At 38.7% G+C, this 18,118-nt stretch overlaps 1 protein-coding gene across 1 annotated transcript; it reads left to right on the forward strand.

Moving 5' to 3' along the window:
- The first annotated feature begins 14,626 nt into the window (after positions 1 to 14,626).
- On the forward strand, positions 14,627 to 16,683 carry LOC134217719 (homeobox protein E60). The gene is made up of 3 exons (XM_062696532.1): positions 14,627 to 14,669; positions 15,404 to 15,552; positions 15,877 to 16,683. Exons 1-3 carry the CDS (start codon positions 14,630 to 14,632, stop codon positions 16,162 to 16,164), a joined length of 477 nt encoding a protein of 158 aa, XP_062552516.1. The 5' UTR covers positions 14,627 to 14,629; the 3' UTR covers positions 16,165 to 16,683.
- The last annotated feature ends 1,435 nt before the right edge of the window (positions 16,684 to 18,118 follow it).

Raw genomic sequence — 18,118 nt, forward strand, 5'->3', positions numbered from 1 at the left:
GACTATGGGATCAGAAGTTATGACCAAAATACAAATTCATACGAAAAAATCGCGTAAAAAATGTCACTCATTTTTCGGGCACTTATCCTCAACCGATTTGCTCGCAACAAGTTGCATTCGACGCAGAATCATGTCCCATTGTTTCCTATTTGAAATTGGCCAGAACGGACTATGGGATCAGAAGTTATGGCCAAAATACAAATTCATACGAAAAAATCGCGTAAAAAATGTCACTCATTTTTCGAGCACTTATCCTCAACCGATTTGCTCGCAACAAGTTGCATTCGACGCAGAATCCTGTCCCATTGTTTCCTATTTGAAATTGGCCATATCGAACTATGGGATCGAGAGTTATGGCCAAAATACAAATTCATACAAAAAAGATCGCGTAAAAAATGTCACTCATTTTTCGAGCACTTACCCTCCACCGATTTGCTCGCAACAAGTTGCACTCGACGCAGAATCCTGTCCCATTGTTTCCTATTTCAAATTGGCCAGATCGGACTATGGGATCGAATGTTATTGCCAAAATACAAATTCACACGAAAAAATCGCGTAAGAATTGTCACTCATTTTTCGGGCACTTATTCTCAACCGATTTGCTCGCAACAAATTGCATTCGACGCAGAATTCTGTCCCATTGTTTCCTATTTGAAATTGGTCAGATCGGACTATGGGATCGAAAGTTATGGCCAAAATACAAATTCATACGAAAAAATCGCCTAAAAAATGTCACTCATTTTTCGGGCACTTATCCTCAACCGATTTGCTCGCAACAAGTTGTATTCGACGCAGAATCCTTTCTCATTGTTTCCTATTTGAAGTTGGCCAGATCGGACTATGGGATCGAATGTTATTGCCAAAATACAAATTCACACGAAAAAATCGCGTAAAAATTGTCACTCATTTTTCGGGCACTTATTCTCAACCGATTTGCTCGCAACAAGTTGCATTCGACGCAGAATTCTGTCCCATTGTTTCCTATTTGAAATTGGTCAGATCGGACTATGGGATCGAAAGTTATGGCCAAAATACAAATTCATACGAAAAAATCGCCTAAAAAATGTCACTCATTTTTCGGGCACTTATCCTCAACCGATTTGCTCGCAACAAGTTGTATTCGACGCAGAATCCTTTCTCATTGTTTCCTATTTGAAGTTGGCCAGATCGGACTATGGGATCGAAAGTTATGGCCAAAATACAAATTCATACGAAAAAATCGCGTGAAAAATGTCACTCATTTTTCGGGCACTTATCCTCAACAGATTTACTTGCAACAAGTTGCATTTGATGCAGAATCCTGTCCCATTGTTTCCTATTTGAAATCGGCCAGATCGGACTATGGGATCGAAAGGTACGGCCAAAATACAAATTCATACGAAAAAATCGCGTAAAAAATGTCACTCATTTTTCGAGCACTTATCCTCAACCGATTTGCTCGCAACAAGTTGCATTCGACGCAGAATCCTGTCCCATTGTTTCCTATTTGAAATTGGCCATATCGAACTATGGGATCGAGAGTTATGGCCAAAATACAAATTCATACAAAAAAGATCGCGTAAAAAATGTCACTCATTTTTCGGGCACTTACCCTCCACCGATTTGCTCGCAACAAGTTGCACTCGACGCAGAATCCTGTCCCATTGTTTCCTATTTCAAATTGGCCAGATCGGACTATGGGATCGAATGTTATTGCCAAAATACAAATTCACACGAAAAAATCGCGTAAAAATTGTCACTCATTTTTCGGGCACTTATTCTCAACCGATTTGCTCGCAACAAATTGCATTCGACGCAGAATTCTGTCCCATTGTTTCCTATTTGAAATTGGTCAGATCGGACTATGGGATCGAAAGTTATGGCCAAAATACAAATTCATACGAAAAAATCGCCTAAAAAATGTCACTCATTTTTCGGGCACTTATCCTCAACCGATTTGCTCGCAACAAGTTGTATTCGACGCAGAATCCTTTCTCATTGTTTCCTATTTGAAGTTGGCCAGATCGGACTATGGGATCGAAAGTTATGGCCAAAATACAAATTCATACGAAAAAATCGCGTAAAAAATGTCACTCATTTTTCGGGCACTTATCCTTAACCGATTTGCTCGCAACAAATTGCATTCGACGCAGAATCCTGTCCCATTGTTTCCTATTTGAAATTGGCCAGATCGAACTATGGGATCGAAAGTTATGGCCAAAATAAAAATTCATACGAAAAAATCGCGTGAAAAATGTCACTCATTTTTCGGGCACTTATCCTCAACCGATTTACTTGCAACAAGTTGCATTTGACGCAGAATCCTGTCCCATTGTTTCCTATTTGAAATCGGCCAGATCGGACTATGGGATCGAAAGGTACGGCCAAAATACAAATTCATACGAAAAAATCGCGTAAAAAATGTCACTCATTTTTCGGGCACTTGTCCTTAACCGATTTGCTCGCAACAAGTTGCATTCGGCGCAGAATCCTGTCCCATTATTTCCTATTTGAAATTGGCCATATCGGACTATGGGATCGAAAGTTATGGCCAAAATACAAATTCATACGAAAAAATCACGTGAGAAATGTCACTCATTTTTCGGGCACTTATCCTCAACCGATTTACTTGCAACAAGTTGCATTCGACGTAGAATCCCGTTGTTTCCTATTGAAAATTGGCCATATCGGACTACGGGATCGAAAATTTTACCATTTTTGCCTTTCTCGTATACTAAGTAATACGGTAAAGGCTATATGATCGCTCCAAAAACAAACTTTTTATAGAAGGCCCGGAGACCCATAGTGTTATATACCAATCGACTCAGTTCGACGAATTGAGGTGATGTCTGTGTGTGTGTGTGTGTGTGTAAGGGTATGTGTATGTGTGTGTGTGTGTGTGCGCAAAACTACTCAAAAAATGTCACTCATTTTTCGGGCACTTATCCTCAACCGATTTGCTCGCAACAAGCTGCATTCGACGCAGAATCCTGTCCCATTGTTTCCTATTTGAAATTGGCCATATCGAACTATGGGATCGAGAGTTAAGACCGAAATACAAATTCATACGAAAAAATCGCGTATAAAATGTCACTCATTTTTCGGGCACTTATCCTCAACCGATTTGCTCGCAACAAGTTGTATTCGACGCAGAATTCTGTCCCATTGTTTCCTATTTGAAATTGGCCATATCGAACTATGAGATCGAGAGTTATGGCAAAAATACAAATTCGTACGAAAAATCGCGTAAAAAATATCACTCATTTTTCGGGCACTTATCCTCAACCGATTTGCTCACAACAAGATGCATTCGACGCAGAATCCTGTATCATTGTTTCCTATTTGAAATTGGACAGATCGAACTATGGGATCGAGAGTTATGGCCAAAATACAAATCCATACGAAAAAATCGCGTAAAAAATGTCACTCATTTTTCGGGCACTTATCCTCAATCTATTTGCTCGCAACAAGTTGTATTCGACGCAGAATCCTGTCCCATTGTTTCCTATTTGAAATTGGCCAGATCGGACTATGGGATCGAGAGTTATGGCCAAAATACAAATTCGTACGAAAAAATCGCGTAAAAAAGTTACTCATTTTTCGCATTTGCTCGCATTAAATTGCATTCGACGCAGAATGTCTCATATTTTCTTATTGTAAATTGGCCAGATTGGACTATGGGCTCAGATGTTATGGTCAAATTTCTATTTATTGTGAAAAAGAATTCAAAAAAGTCTAGCTCACTTTTTTAGCACTTAGACTTCATCCCCAAGCAACACAAGTTCAACAAATCTGGTTGCAGTAACCATATTGTGACTGATTCCGGTCATATATAAGTTACTGCGATTGATGTGCAATATGTGTGCTTCTCAGGTCGCTCGCAACAGATTGCATTCGACGCAGAAGCTTGTTTCATTGTTTCCTATAGAAACTTGGCCGGATCGTACAATTGGATCAAAAGTTATGGCGAAAATACTAATTTTAAAACTACAAAATAAAATGCCATTTTTTGCTCTTATGCTCATCCGATTTGTTTGCAACAAATTGCGTTTGGCGAGATTTTTTTTTATGCATATAAACAAATATGAAAAATAAGACCAATCCACATATTGGTGTTATTTGAGATTTTTCTAAACCTTTTGAACGAACGAGAAAGGCACCATCACCGCTAGGTGGATTAATCTGGGTTTTTTTTTTAATATTTACTAGATCATAATAATGCTTACGAAAACTCAGGAAAGTCGTTGTGTAGTACGTATATGGCCTCCACTTTAGTATGTATATAGCGATTCAGTGCATTATATACAGGTTATCTTGTTTGTATATAATAACTAATATCGGGGCCCTCCTTAGCCGTGCGGTAAGACGCGCGGCTACAAAGCAAGACCATGCTGAGGGTGGCTGGGTTCGATTCCCGGTGCCGGTCTAGGCAATTTTCGGATTGGAAATCGTCTCGACTTCCCTGGGTATAAAAGTATCATCGTGTTAACCTCATGATATACGAATGCAAAAATGGTAACCTGGCTTAGAAACCTCGCAGTTAATAACTGTGGAAGTGCTTAATGAACTGCTGCGAGGCGGCTCTGTCCCAGTGTGGGGATGTAATGCCAATAAGAAGAAGAAGAAGAACTTATATCAAAAGCTATACGTACCAAAATGTTGACTGGGAGGGATCAATGTCCCCCGAATATTTTCAAAGTCGATTTTTGACAGTACTCCAAAAAATCGATTGTGTATCAATAACAACAATAATTTAAGGACTGTCATACATCAGTAAAGTTAAATAATACATTTCTTAGCGAGTCTGTGTGAAAATCGCGTATGCTTATTTATTTTTGGTTGTGATACATCGGAAATCAGAAAAGGGGATCAAGTCTACTCAGTCTCTCCTACTTCTTGCCTTTTATATGGAACAGAATTGGATATCTGTCATAAGACGACCCTAGTAACAAAATTGATTTTATGGTTCACTTGAAGCACACTTCTAGACTAGTGCCTTACAGCCACATATAACATAAATGAATCATTTGTTTGAGAAACTGCATAAGTCCATTTTACACTTATGATGGCTTATGATGGCATGCAAGATCGGCATAAAACTATGTTAGGATTGCTACGGATTTCGACAGCATGTGTTTTTATTCGTCTAGATTCGATCTGATGTTGTTTATGACTTGTTGATGTTTAACTTTGTATTAACCAAATTGAAAAGTCTCTCATAACATGCCTCGACCACTTTGTCGATAAGTTTCAACGTTAAAGTAGGAAAGTATTGATGCGCTTTATTTATACTGTGTGTGTGTTATTACAATCTAACCCCCACTGTCTGGCAGTGGCATTATGGATAGAATATTCGTGCAAACATTTTATTTAAATAATTGCAAGAATCTTAGATCCGGGAGCTAGAAGGTGAAAGCTCTATTGCAACTCCTGTAGCCCATTTCAAGAAGGCGAGCATTCCGAAGCTATAGTCGTTTACAATAAGCCCCGCGTGAGTACACCCACATATCATAGAGATATCTGAAGTGTATTCAAACTTCCTGAATCAAAACTCAATCCGTTTGATGTTGGCACGTATATAGTGGTAAAAATATTATTATTGTTGCACAGGTTATGGAGATCGGCTTACCATTTATTCCAATTTGTCCTGACGCTGAACATGTTTTTGCATTCACATAGCCTCAAATTATTGGCAAGGGCCTATAATCGATTACTCTACGCTTGCACAAACATGCACGTGTCTGAAAAACTTTTTATGCACTATGTATCATACACTCAACGACACCATATTCATGATGATATTGTTGATACAGATGAAATCAAGAACATGTATGAACTTGTCTCAACTACGTCGCTCGACTGAAACGTCGCTGGTCGCTGGTGACCCTTTCCAGTAAGTGCTCCAGCGACGCAGGCAAATTTAATGCGTCGCCGCAGCACCAAACTGGAAAGCGCTCGCTGGTTGAGCGACGCGACGGCTCAGCGACGTTCCAGCGATGACTCGCATAGACAATACTAAACCGGAAAAGCAACGCGTGTCTTACGTATTTTCCCGAAGACTGATTCGATATCTTAACTACTTCGCGACGACTAAAACACGCACTGCACAACGCTTGCTCGATAGCTACTCCGAAAAAACACACACTGATCTGAAAACTTTATTACCGACCACGCAATGCAGAACACAATATTTCGGCAGATCGCGCGATCGTTCTGCTTTCCGAAACAAGAGAAAACACACACTCCATTAATTTATACTTTCCTTATCCTTCTTGATTTTTCAAACACAAATTCTGGAGGCGATAAAAAAATGACACACAGAGAACAAAACACATCTTGACTTCAGCGCAGCACACTACGATCTTGAGGCGCTTTATTTATACTGTAAGAAAATGGTATTATTTTAAAAAACTATTTCATTTATAAAGAAGTAAATGATCAGGAACTCAATTTTTGCTTATGTTTTTTGAAACAGATGTAACAATATTCTGTTTTGAAGCCCGAATCTACGAATAGACTCATCCATATACATATAATGGAAACATACATTTTTCTATGTTTACATAAAAAAGGCTGCCATCAAGCAATTTGGTGGAATTGATAATTCGTCATGATTTCTGTAGTTTTATCGAAAACCACAATAAAATCCGTTTGAAACCACTGGTTTTCATACAAAACTTGTTTGATTTATATTAAAGGAGCATGATGAATTGAGCTTGAACAATATTGAATAGTGCTGATCAAAACTAAGACGTTTTATTAAAGAGTGTTCTAAATTAGCTTCATTATAGCGTTTTGTTTACATAATTATTAAAAACTAGCCGACCATAGACGTTGTTCTGCAAAGTAGGCGAAAATGCGCGTTCGAACTGCCCATGAAAAGTTTCCATACGGTTCGTAATTTTGGTTTTTCATGATTTATTCAACCTTGCTTGTATTTTTCGCATGAGAAAATATCATATAAACCAGGGCTGCCCAACGTACGGCTCGCGGGCCGGATGCGGTCATCGGCTCCATTTTTTGTGGCCCGCGCACCGTGTGGCTTGAGGAGCTTCTTTTTTCTATAATTTATTAATACATACTATAGGATATCACTGGCTTAACAAAAAGTAAATCTGATAATCGAACCCTTCACTTTATGTGTTCAAATAGTTTCTTTTATTCGATTTGGAAAAAAATATAATATTTTACATAAGGGAACTGTTCCGATCTCCATCTCACTGTACATATATCAATCTCATCGCTAAACAAAGAAATACGGCACCAAATTCGTCGCTTCTTTTTGTCAACATGCGTGCTTACTGCTGAAAAAAATCACAAAAATAATAAACAAACCAAATTCATTTCTATTGCTTCTATTGCTCCTATTGGAAATAGGAGCTATGAGATGAAATGGCGAACCGTTCCCCTATTATAAAATTGCTGGATTGAGTGACCATGTTGATTTGGATCACCGCGTTTTCACGTTGGAAGCCGGTTTGCTGAATTTGTTCGAAAAGTATTGCTGTGTTGAAGGAATATGATTTGAAACGACATTACGAAAACAAGCATCCTACGAAATACGATATTTACACTGAACTAGGAAGATAACAAATGTAAAGGGAGCTTCAAAGATAAGGTGCTCATTTAATTTAAATTTCCATTATTGATTTAAATTAGGGTAAAGGATGTATTTTGGACCACCCTTACGGTGGTTCTTATTTTGGACCACCGAGAGTAATTTGCTCTCAATGGTCCAAAATAAGAGCCGTCGAACTGGTGGTCCAAAATACCTCCCTTACCCTATTGGTGGAACAGTGGATTATCGAAGCACCAAACTCTCTTCACTGTGACAAACATGAAGCCGAAAAATGCAGTACGGGCCAGTTTAGCTGTTAGTGAAATTCTGACAAAGCGAATAAAACAGTTCTTAGACGGAGAACTTGTTATGGAATGCACATCGGCTTTTGTCGGCATCGTGTGCTCTAAGGAAAATGTCTCCATCAGTAGCATTAGTTTGCCATCGATTAGTTTTGGAAGCTGGAAGTTAGAAAATTTGGAAGCTACGTTACGTGGAAAAGCCAACTGCTTCAAATTCTACTCTCTCGCAATCGATGCCAATACTGATGTTGAAAACATGTTTCATAAAGGGAGTTGATGATGACCATCTTTAAATCACAGAGGAATCGGCAGCTTTGATCCCAATGAGTGGAACGACTACTGGAAAAGATCTGAGAGGAGCTGTTAAGACCTGTATGAAGGGGCTTCGAAACTCCTCTGAAAACCCAAGTGGCTTTACAACTGATGGGGCCGGCACTGGCAATAACGGGAAAGAACCCTGGTATTGTGACACTTCTAAGAAAGGAAAAGCAATCACAGTGTTATGGTTATACATCCCCGCACATTGCATTATTCACTATGAGAATCTAAGAGTGAAAACGATTAATATTCCTGAAGTACTGACGTTTGTCATTAAATTTATAAACTTTATCAACGCGAGGGATCCACAACCACCAACTCTAAATGATGTTGCGGAAATGGAAGCAGAATACGGAGATTTGCTGTATTATTGCGAATTTCTTTGACCATATAACCAGACTTGAGAGATTTTATTCTTTTCGAAACGAAGTTGCATTATTTTTACGGCGCACAGATAAACGATGATGAAATGTCAACATCGGTAATGTTTTACTTCATAGTGCTCGCGGTGTTTACATTCGAGTTAGTTTTGTTTAGTGATATTTTGATTATTTTATTCATTCGTGGTATTAAATTGAATGATAATCGACAGCATAATACACCCGATTCTGTTTTCACACGGATTTTTTTTTACACGGCCGTGTAAAAAAAATCCCATACATTTTTTTGTGCAAAGTTGCTCCATTTTGCATGATTCGTCGAGAAATCATGAAACTTTTTTTACACGGATTTTCAAATTTTGAACGGAAAACTTTTTTTACACGAAACACATCCCCCGTGTACAAAAGAATCGGGTGTTGTGATAAATGCCAAACAGTATTGGAGAATATCGGATAAAGTAAGTGAAAATTTAATAAAGTAACCAGTAAGGTTTATTAATGGGCTTTAACCAATGCCCAGAATTAAGAAGCTAAATACGCCAAACACTCGTTAATATACGATTCACATGACATTACGCTCATGTATAAACGACACTTGCGATTTAATCCGAGATGGCTGATATTATTTATATCGATATACAACTTTTTTGGAAACAATCGTAAATATTCCAGGCGCAGGTATTAAATACGATAGTAACTATGTTTTGCTCATCTTCATAAGTAGCCAAATACGAGTGTGATACGAAATAGCAATATATGTGATAAAGTTTCTCTATTCATATACGATCCGTGGTTGATTGGGATGTTCATCGAACGCATACGTACGTTCGGATCAATCACATACACACTCACTTGATTTTTCACTGGATTTTTTCAACTGAGTTTCACATCTTTTCGTTAATCCTGAACACCAATTATTATCAAAACTATCAAAAACTGCTTTCAAAAGTTAGAAGTGAGAGACAAATTTGTCGACCGTACATATTGTGAATGTAATAAAAATGCGTAAGACTCAAATTCACTACCGCAATAAATGAAATACCGTCAACTGGGGGGAAAGATGATCATTGAGGTGAAGATGATCATTTGATGTGTCAGTCAAAAGTCCCAAATTTTTTTATGAAACGGTAGTCAATAATATTCTCCGTTCAAGTAATGTTACCGGTAGGTAGAAATCCGAGTTTTTCGATTACACCCGATTCTTTTTTTACACGGGGGATGCGTTCCGTGTAAAAAAAGTTTTCAGTTCAAAATCTGAAAATCCGTGTAAAAAAAGTTTTATGTTAAGTTAAATCATGCAAAATGGAGTAACTTTGCTAAAATTTTGTATGAGATTTTTTTTACACGGCCGTGTAAAAAAAATCCGTGTAAAAACAGAATCGGGTGTATAATCATAAAAATGTATTTTGTGGAAGAAAGAGAGAGATAGTCATAAATGACGCTATTTTCGTTTCAAATATTGACTTCGTAGACTTCTGTACGTAGTAAATTCAACATTCATACAAATAACCTAGTGTATTTTGACTACTAGGTCACAATGATTTTAGTTGAGCTGTCTTGATCAACTTCACCCCAAACCAGATTACTCAAAAAATGTGTGATAATTAAATTTATTTCAATAAATACGAACGCATTTCAGAAAACTAAAGTTGTTGATTATTGCAACGTATAGCAGTACATGTTTTGAATATATTTGTTTCGATTTAAAATGTAAACACACATTGTTATTGCATGTTTTATCTTAAAAATGATCATCTTCAGTTGACGGTACTTCATTCAATTCGAACAATACAACGTAATCGCCAGTCAACATGCAAACAACGGTGTACATGAACATAAAAATAATCATCCATTCACCGTTGTCAGATTTATTTATTGGAAAAATCATTGCATATACGTATTTCGACCTCAACTGTGAGGTCGTCTTCATTGTCTCGTTCTTGACTTGACTTGACTTGACTAGAGTACGAGACACTGAGGATGGCCTCACAGTTGAGCTGGAAATACGTATTTGTAAAGATTACAAAACGTAGTGGAATTGAATGGAAAAATACTAAACTTGTCTTGTGACAGATGAAGACATTTCACTAAAAGAGCTTGAATAATTTTCTTAGAATTAGATAACTTTCGGTTATGCAGTTTGATAGTCCTACAAAAAAAAATTGTGTCCGACGTTTCATCGGGACATCGGGATGTCTTCTTCAGGGAAAAAATATGTTTGCTTTTTGTTAAGTGTGATAGGTGTTCTATGACTGTCGATTTGATTTTTGGTCGGTATGCATCTTATAGGTTTGATTATCGCCACAATAATTTTGTCACGTATTGTTTTGTTACGGTTATGGCCACTGTAGTTCTTCTGAAAGCTTTAATGAACTTTATAGTTCTCTGTCTGTAGGAATATGTAATGGGAATATCTACCCAACAAACATTGGAAGCTGAAGAAGAGCTTGTTTCGTGGCAAATAAGCTTCTTCAGCTAAAAAACTAGTTTGTTCAGCTCAAATTGTTTGTTGGGTAACCCTTTTCTTTTCTGTATACATTCACGGCATACGCTTCACGGTCAATTACTTTGAAAGTAGGGGAAGGAGGGGCAATATGCCCTAGCTAAGCATAGACTGCTTTCATGCCTTAGCTATAACGATTTTCATGGGTGTTTCTCACGCAACAGTTAAACAATATAGCTAGCTGATGACATTAAAATTAGAAAAAATCTCTATCATATTGATAATATACACATTTCAAAAAAGTGGTGATATTTCGTTGCCGGAAAACTCATGAGGCAAAACGCCTTTTAGCAGGCAGCTCTTAGGGAACAACGTACCATGCGTCGGAACATCAGCATTCTGGTATGCACAGTGCGTGGAGACGCGAGTACATTGTAGGATAGTTCCACTAGGGCGTTTTGCCTCGCCGAAAAGTTAGGTGTTTCATCAAAATGTGGAAAATTTTAGTTTTTCCTACATTCCTATCTAATATTTTGACACTTTTTTTGCCTAACCTACATAATTTTACGTCTAGTTTGATTAAGGCTATCTCAAACATGGTAAATATAAGGGAATACCTGAAAGTCGTTTTGCCCCGGGGGGCGTTTTGGGGCCTCTTCCCCTACTCCGAATGTAGGGGTCCGGTGGTGATGCTATTTTTATAATTTTCAATGGTATATAAACGAGAACGCAGCTTTTTCTATAGCCCGCTTCTTCTGTTGCTTAATGTTGATGGTCGTGAATTAGTTATTTGAATTAAAAAATTATAATAAAATAAAGCAAAAACGATTCAATAAGAATTCATCGACAAAAAAAACTTAGATTTCAGTTTGCTTTATCAAGCTTCAAATAAATTCTACAGGTATTTCGTTTCGTTTCATATGAAAGACAGGAACACCGAAGACGGGTAGAGGTACAGACTGAACCACTTTAATACGTAGCATGAGACAACGGACAGGACACATAACACTCATTTTCTCGACCACAAAAAGTTTCCTCCTTGCCGGGGCGGGAATCGAACCCACACTCCCTAGCACATGCGTCTAGACGATTGACGTCGCTAACCGCACGGCCACGAAGCCCACGTTTCGTTTTGCTAGAAAAATGCGTTTTGTCGCATTCCCTTACATTCAAGTCAAGTTGGCACAAGATTAGATACGATGCTGTTAGTTTGAAGGTTGGGTTTATGCCTCAGGATGAAACGAAAATACCTCTAGAGAACAGCAGTTCGAAAGTATACTGATTAGGTCTCTAATAGGCCAACCAGGCGGTGATCCTAGAACTGGAACAACTTATTGGGATCAACGGTTACCCCAATTGTGATTTTTTTTTTCGTCCGGATTCAGCGCCCAGCTTTCAATTCAAAACTAAACTTTATTGTATTCAAATTAATTGCATATTATTCGGCAACTCGGCCGATCGAAAATATGCACAGCACATGTTTCGAAATGGACAAATTTAAATGAAATTTGCGAAAAAGAATCCACGTGTCATGGAGGGACTCGAACCGTCAACCTCCTACTCTCTAGAAGGCGTGATAACCCCTACACAACAAGACCACTTAAAGGTCACGTTTGCCATTGAATATCTTTCGAATGCTTGGATTTTCGCTTGAGGAAATATCAAACAAACCCGTCGGAAATTATAAAGAACATATCTGCTGAAGGAATGAAAACGGCCTTATCCAACTATGGTTTTATCATTAGAATAGAGATAAAAAGAAGTATGGCCTGTATGTCTGTCAAGTATGTCTGATAGGCGCGATTAGGCCTGTCTTGAAAGTTAATATTAAAATGTGTTTGGTATAATGAAAAATCTAGAAAACAACTTCTCAATAAATTGGCATAATCCTTACTGACGTGTTCTTCCAAACTCAGATAAGATTATTGTGAAAATGTTTTAATCTAGTTAAAACACCTTGAGAAAACGGAAGATTCAATTTTATCACAAGCAGTAAAAATGATTACAAACAGTAACATTTCGGATTTTGATACACTGTTATACAAAAACTAAACATAGTTTTGGATCTTTTATTAACTCTAGCAATGGATACAGATAAAGAATATATTAAAATGTTATATTTCTGCTCCAATTATTGAAACAAATTTTCTAGCCACTAATCATTAGATGGTTCTTGAAACATATAATAAGAGATCAGTTAATAAATATGCTAAAATAACATGTCACTCTCATTGTTGAATTATGATCCAATCAATTCAACAAGCGCTGGGTGTTTGGTCAAATCAGCACACCAAAAAAATATGAATATTACAGGTGACGTACGTGTATAAAATGACACAAAGCCACATGACATAAACTGAATCGCATATTTTTCAATGTTAGATGATTTAAAATTACATGTCATGAAACCTAAACACAGCACCCGATGCGACGCACCTAACGCTCTGGCAGTCGATGCCTTGATGCAGTGAAATACTTGTTCAGTGCAAATCGTGGAACATGATTTACTTCGATCACCTCTCTTTCAAGAGACGTGGATAGCTGAGTGGTAACGTGTTGGGCTCTCACTCGGTAGGCTTATGTTCGGTCCTCGTTCTAATACTTTAATTTTTTTGTCAATATAGTTGTGATGTAAAATTAAATTATCACCTAATGTTACGTCAAAAGTGACGCTCGAATATGTCGTTGTCACAGCACCTAAAATTACATGATTATTTTTAGGTGTGAGTATTTCGTTCCTGTCAGATCAAAATAAGTCAGCTGATGCCTGTTGGTGGCGTTCAGCGAATAACCCTCCTTAAAGTGGTTCCAACATTGAATGAACAAATCTCGGGAACTTTTTCAAATCGGCGTATGTAACATTTTGATCAAGCTGAGAAAATGAGCTTGAAAGTTTTCAGTTTTCATTTTTATTCCTATTTAGAAACTAATCATTTTTATTGCAATTGAATACACCTCAACGATACATTATAAAAAGGTTCATCGTCACAGACCTTGAAATCTGCACTGCGTGTGGACATTTCAGTTATTTTGATAAAAATATATGTTACAACGTTCTGCAGCAGATAAATCACATACGTCGTTTTGATACGTCAGTATGACCGAGGTCATGCTACTTTCGTCGAAATGTTACGCTGCTCCGTACGCTGCATTGTTGATACGTCGAAATGTTGCGTCAAGTTGAAACGTTTCACGCACATGCGACAAAAAATTGCAACACTTACAACACGACGTAACAACATTTGCTGCAGAAAAACAACGTAAAATGTTTTTCTTAACGAAAATCAGAATATTTAAGCGACATGCTTAATTTTGAAATCAGTGATTGAAAATTACAAGCAGATGCACGTTTTAAACTATTTAGTTGTTCGAAAAAACTTTTTAAAGTACATTTTCTGCTAAGCGGTGTATGTGCAATATTTTCAACAATGATGTTACACCGTTTTGCAAAATATTGATTTACATTTTTAAAAACACATTTTCATGTAGCTTTGAAGATATACACATTTTTAGATGAATTTGATGCCATATGCTGTTGAAAACGGGTTTGTTTACAATTTGCGACATACGTCGTTTTGAAAAAGTACCCGAGAAATATTATTGGGTATCACCTCGAACCATACTCGGCCCAAGAAAGAGCACCCGAAACATGGGTGCAAACACGACAAGAAAAGATCAGCTCGTCGAAGGTAAATAAACAATCCCGACCTCGGCGTTACCCTTCACTTGTCAGCATTAGAACCAAACTAAACAAAACGCATAAAGGCAAAACGGAGAAACAAATTGGACTCTGTTAAAGGCATGATCTTCAACAATTGAACAAAACGAAAGTACTTTCCTCTACCTTCCATTTCCCTGTGAAGAAGATCTATCCGTTGCGATGGTGGCGTAGAAATGTGAACTGTGCACCAAAATAGTATTTCAATCCGTTAGTATTAATTAAATTATTTGATCTTATAAGCGTGTATCACCTAACTGCTGATGTGACTTGCGCGGTCCATTCGTTTTTCCTATTAGCGTTTAATGGTTGGTAACCTTTCTGCTTGCTTCTTCGGATCACTCCACCCAGCTCCTATGGATGATCATTTTCTATTTGAAATTTAAATTGAGTGTGATTTCAGTTGGCGCTTGAATGGCGCCAGATTTGCTTCGGCATGGTTCTTAGTCAGTTGGGAGCGCTTGCTCGGCCGTCGCAGGCATCGTTGGTGGTCTTTCCCACAGATCGACAGAGGCTGCACCAACTCATTACTACCGAAATATTTCCTCATTAAATGAGACGTTTGAGATAGGCCACCGTGTGCACTACGAATTATGATGCGTGCTACGGAAGCGTGGTTTATTTGATGATTGTTCACCTGGTTTAGAGACTCTTAGCGTCTGTCGTTAACGAACATCTGCCTTTTTTTCTTCTGCCCACTTGCAGGTCCTCGAGCACGTAAACCAAAGAAGAGTCCCAGCGAGAAGGCGCCCCCCAGCAACAATAGTGCCACCAGCAGTGCTGTAGCCGGTGCTCTAGCCGACGACAAACGACCACGGACGGCTTTTAGTGGGCCGCAACTGGCGAGACTGAAGGTAAGCGATGGGTGTTAATTGTCGGTTGGGGCTACTGTTTTGAGATTTTTTTTGGGTTAATGTTTGATTAGGTACATAGCGTCGGGATGTTATCAAAGGTATTCATAGTGAGCAAACCATTAGGCAATGTGCAACGTTTGCTGGATGGATACAAGTTTTTCCTATCGTTTTACCGCATACTTAAATTGTTACAAAAATAAACCAGAAATCGGGTAATTTATGAAAAAGTTAACACAAAAGAAAACTACAGATAAACTTAGTTTTCCATGATCAAATTTTATTCAATTCGTTCATTCCTCGTGTATTTATTCTTCTTTTTTCCAGCACGAATTCGCCGAGAACCGGTACCTCACGGAACGCCGCCGTCAGCAGCTGAGCGCCGAACTGGGGCTAAACGAGGCCCAAATCAAAATATGGTTCCAGAACAAACGGGCCAAAATTAAAAAGTCTTCCGGCCAGAAGAACCCACTGGCCCTGCAGCTGATGGCCCAGGGACTGTACAACCACTCCACGATTCCGCTCACCCGGGAGGAGGAAGAACTTCAGGAAATGCAAGCAGCTGCCCAGGCGGCGGCCGAATCGCGAATCGGTTCCTCGCCGGCTAGTGGTTAGCGGCGTCCCCTCTCGATGGGGAGACCATTTTGTTAGAGTTAGGTTTGTTTAACTTTGGCAATAGGCGGCACTCGGATACCAGACTTTTCTTTAGATTAGAATTTTGAGTATGAGTGGAAGCGAAATAAAACCATCTGTGATACCTTAATGTTAATCAAATGCGACAGTTTAGGTAATGTACTTTATTAGTGGAAGGAATATATTTTGAATGTTGTCTGATTTTTCAGTGTAGTGATTTTGAACTAACTTTTTATTGAAATGCTAACCAATTAACATCAATCGGCGTATGGCTTGTTATGTGTTTCAGGCTACTACAATACTTAAGTGTAGTTAATTTCAATCAGCTGAATATAAACGAGAAGACTTGTTGTAAAAACTTGTAAATAATTGACTTACTTATTGTCGCAAGCAAATATATCCAATCAAGAAGAATAGGGCAATTAGGAATAATCTATTTATTATGTTTGTAAATACTGAAACTGCTTCAAAGAAAGTTATTAATAATAATCACTGAATTGAAACAAACTTTGCTCCATCAGTTAGATCCGAACTTCCCCGACACTACTTTTCATATTTCATGCCAGCCGTCAGACGACCAACGAAAGCATAACTGCCAGAACCTTATTAATATGCAATGGCTTTATCATTTGGTGGCTCCCTAATGGATTCGTCAACTAACTTTATCAGTGAAAGCAACACAGGTAGGTAAGAAGCAATCGGAAAATTTCGTTGGTAAGTTTTCAACAGCACGCGAAAAGCGACAATTATCGTAAAAATATTTCCCAACTTTGGTAAATTGTTAACACTACTGAGCACGCATGGAAAATTAGAAGGCATGAAAAGCAACAAGGCCTCACCCATGAATGTGAGAGGCTTTGGAGTGGCCTTTTTTGTTTCAGATTTCGTTGCATCACATTTGGTAATTGGGTTACTGCAAGATATTCAAAGATTTAGCTTACTAATTTGTTATACGTACACCAGAGAATACTCTATGTTAGTGATCCCCAGCATTTTTGTAGGTTTTTCTCTTCAATGGCTTCATAAAAAAAAACATTGCAAATTTTGCGCCGTGTTCGACTCCCATGCAAAAAATATTGTCCCACCAAAATATGTTCCCACCAGTTTCTCCATATATGGATGACGTCTCCACTGCAAGAAAGAGCTTTTTGGGGTGTGAGCAAAGGTGCAAGAATGATGTTTTGGATTGTGCTTTCGCTAATTTCCATACAATTGGACGTGAGAGCATTTCTTTTGAAACTTCGACAAATTTGCAAGGTAGTCTATTCTTCGGTGAGAAAAGCAATATCTCTCTCAACCATCTTCTCTCAATTCTCACTGCTGTGCTCATGCATTTCTTCTAAAATTCCGGCCCCTAGCTTTGGCTAGTTTGCCGACTAACTAGCTGAGATGCACTGCTACGTTGTCTCATTCCCTCGGCGGTCGTGCAACAAACTTCCTGACTCGAATCCTCCTGATTCCCCCGGCGTCAAGGATGGTCCACCAATTCCAGTGAAGCAATCTTCCGCACTAATGGCGCCCCGACTACCGGCGGCTATCTCAGGGGACGCTTTCGCGCATTGCGACGACTTCGTCTTCGGGTTGCAGTGGTGGTCCGACAGCTCCAGAGGTGGATAACGTCCACACTAGCGGTGCCCTACATACCCGAAGTACTCGATATCCTCGATTGGAATCATCCCTGCGTTAACGCAAACTGCCTCCGACGAAACGGTTCGGTACGCACTCGCGACTCGAACGGCCATTAGGCGAAACAGGCTGTTCAACTTCCTGCGGTTACGTTTCGTCTTGAGCGCAGCTTCCCAGGCTGGAACTCCGCACCTCAGTATCGAGGATGATACTGCTGCCAAAAAGACGTCTACTGCTGCCTTTCGGACCACCCACGTTCGGCAAGATCCTTGTAAACGCACTGACCAATTTAGCCGCCGTTTCGCAGGAA

Source organism: Armigeres subalbatus, chromosome 2 (genome assembly GCF_024139115.2).
Source record: "Armigeres subalbatus isolate Guangzhou_Male chromosome 2, GZ_Asu_2, whole genome shotgun sequence".
Lineage (NCBI taxonomy): Eukaryota > Metazoa > Arthropoda > Insecta > Diptera > Culicidae > Armigeres > Armigeres subalbatus.

What these genes read in the sequence shown, in the direction of transcription:
- LOC134217719 (XM_062696532.1), top strand. Translation starts at nt 14,630, where the DNA reads ATGGGTGCAAACACGACAAGAAAAGATCAGCTCGTCGAAG. An exon ending in AAAAGATCAGCTCGTCGAAG is followed by an intron (nt 14,670 to 15,403) that starts GTAAATAAACAA and finishes GCCCACTTGCAG; the next exon opens with GTCCTCGAGCACGTAAACCA. An exon ending in CGCAACTGGCGAGACTGAAG is followed by an intron (nt 15,553 to 15,876) that starts GTAAGCGATGGG and finishes TCTTTTTTCCAG; the next exon opens with CACGAATTCGCCGAGAACCG.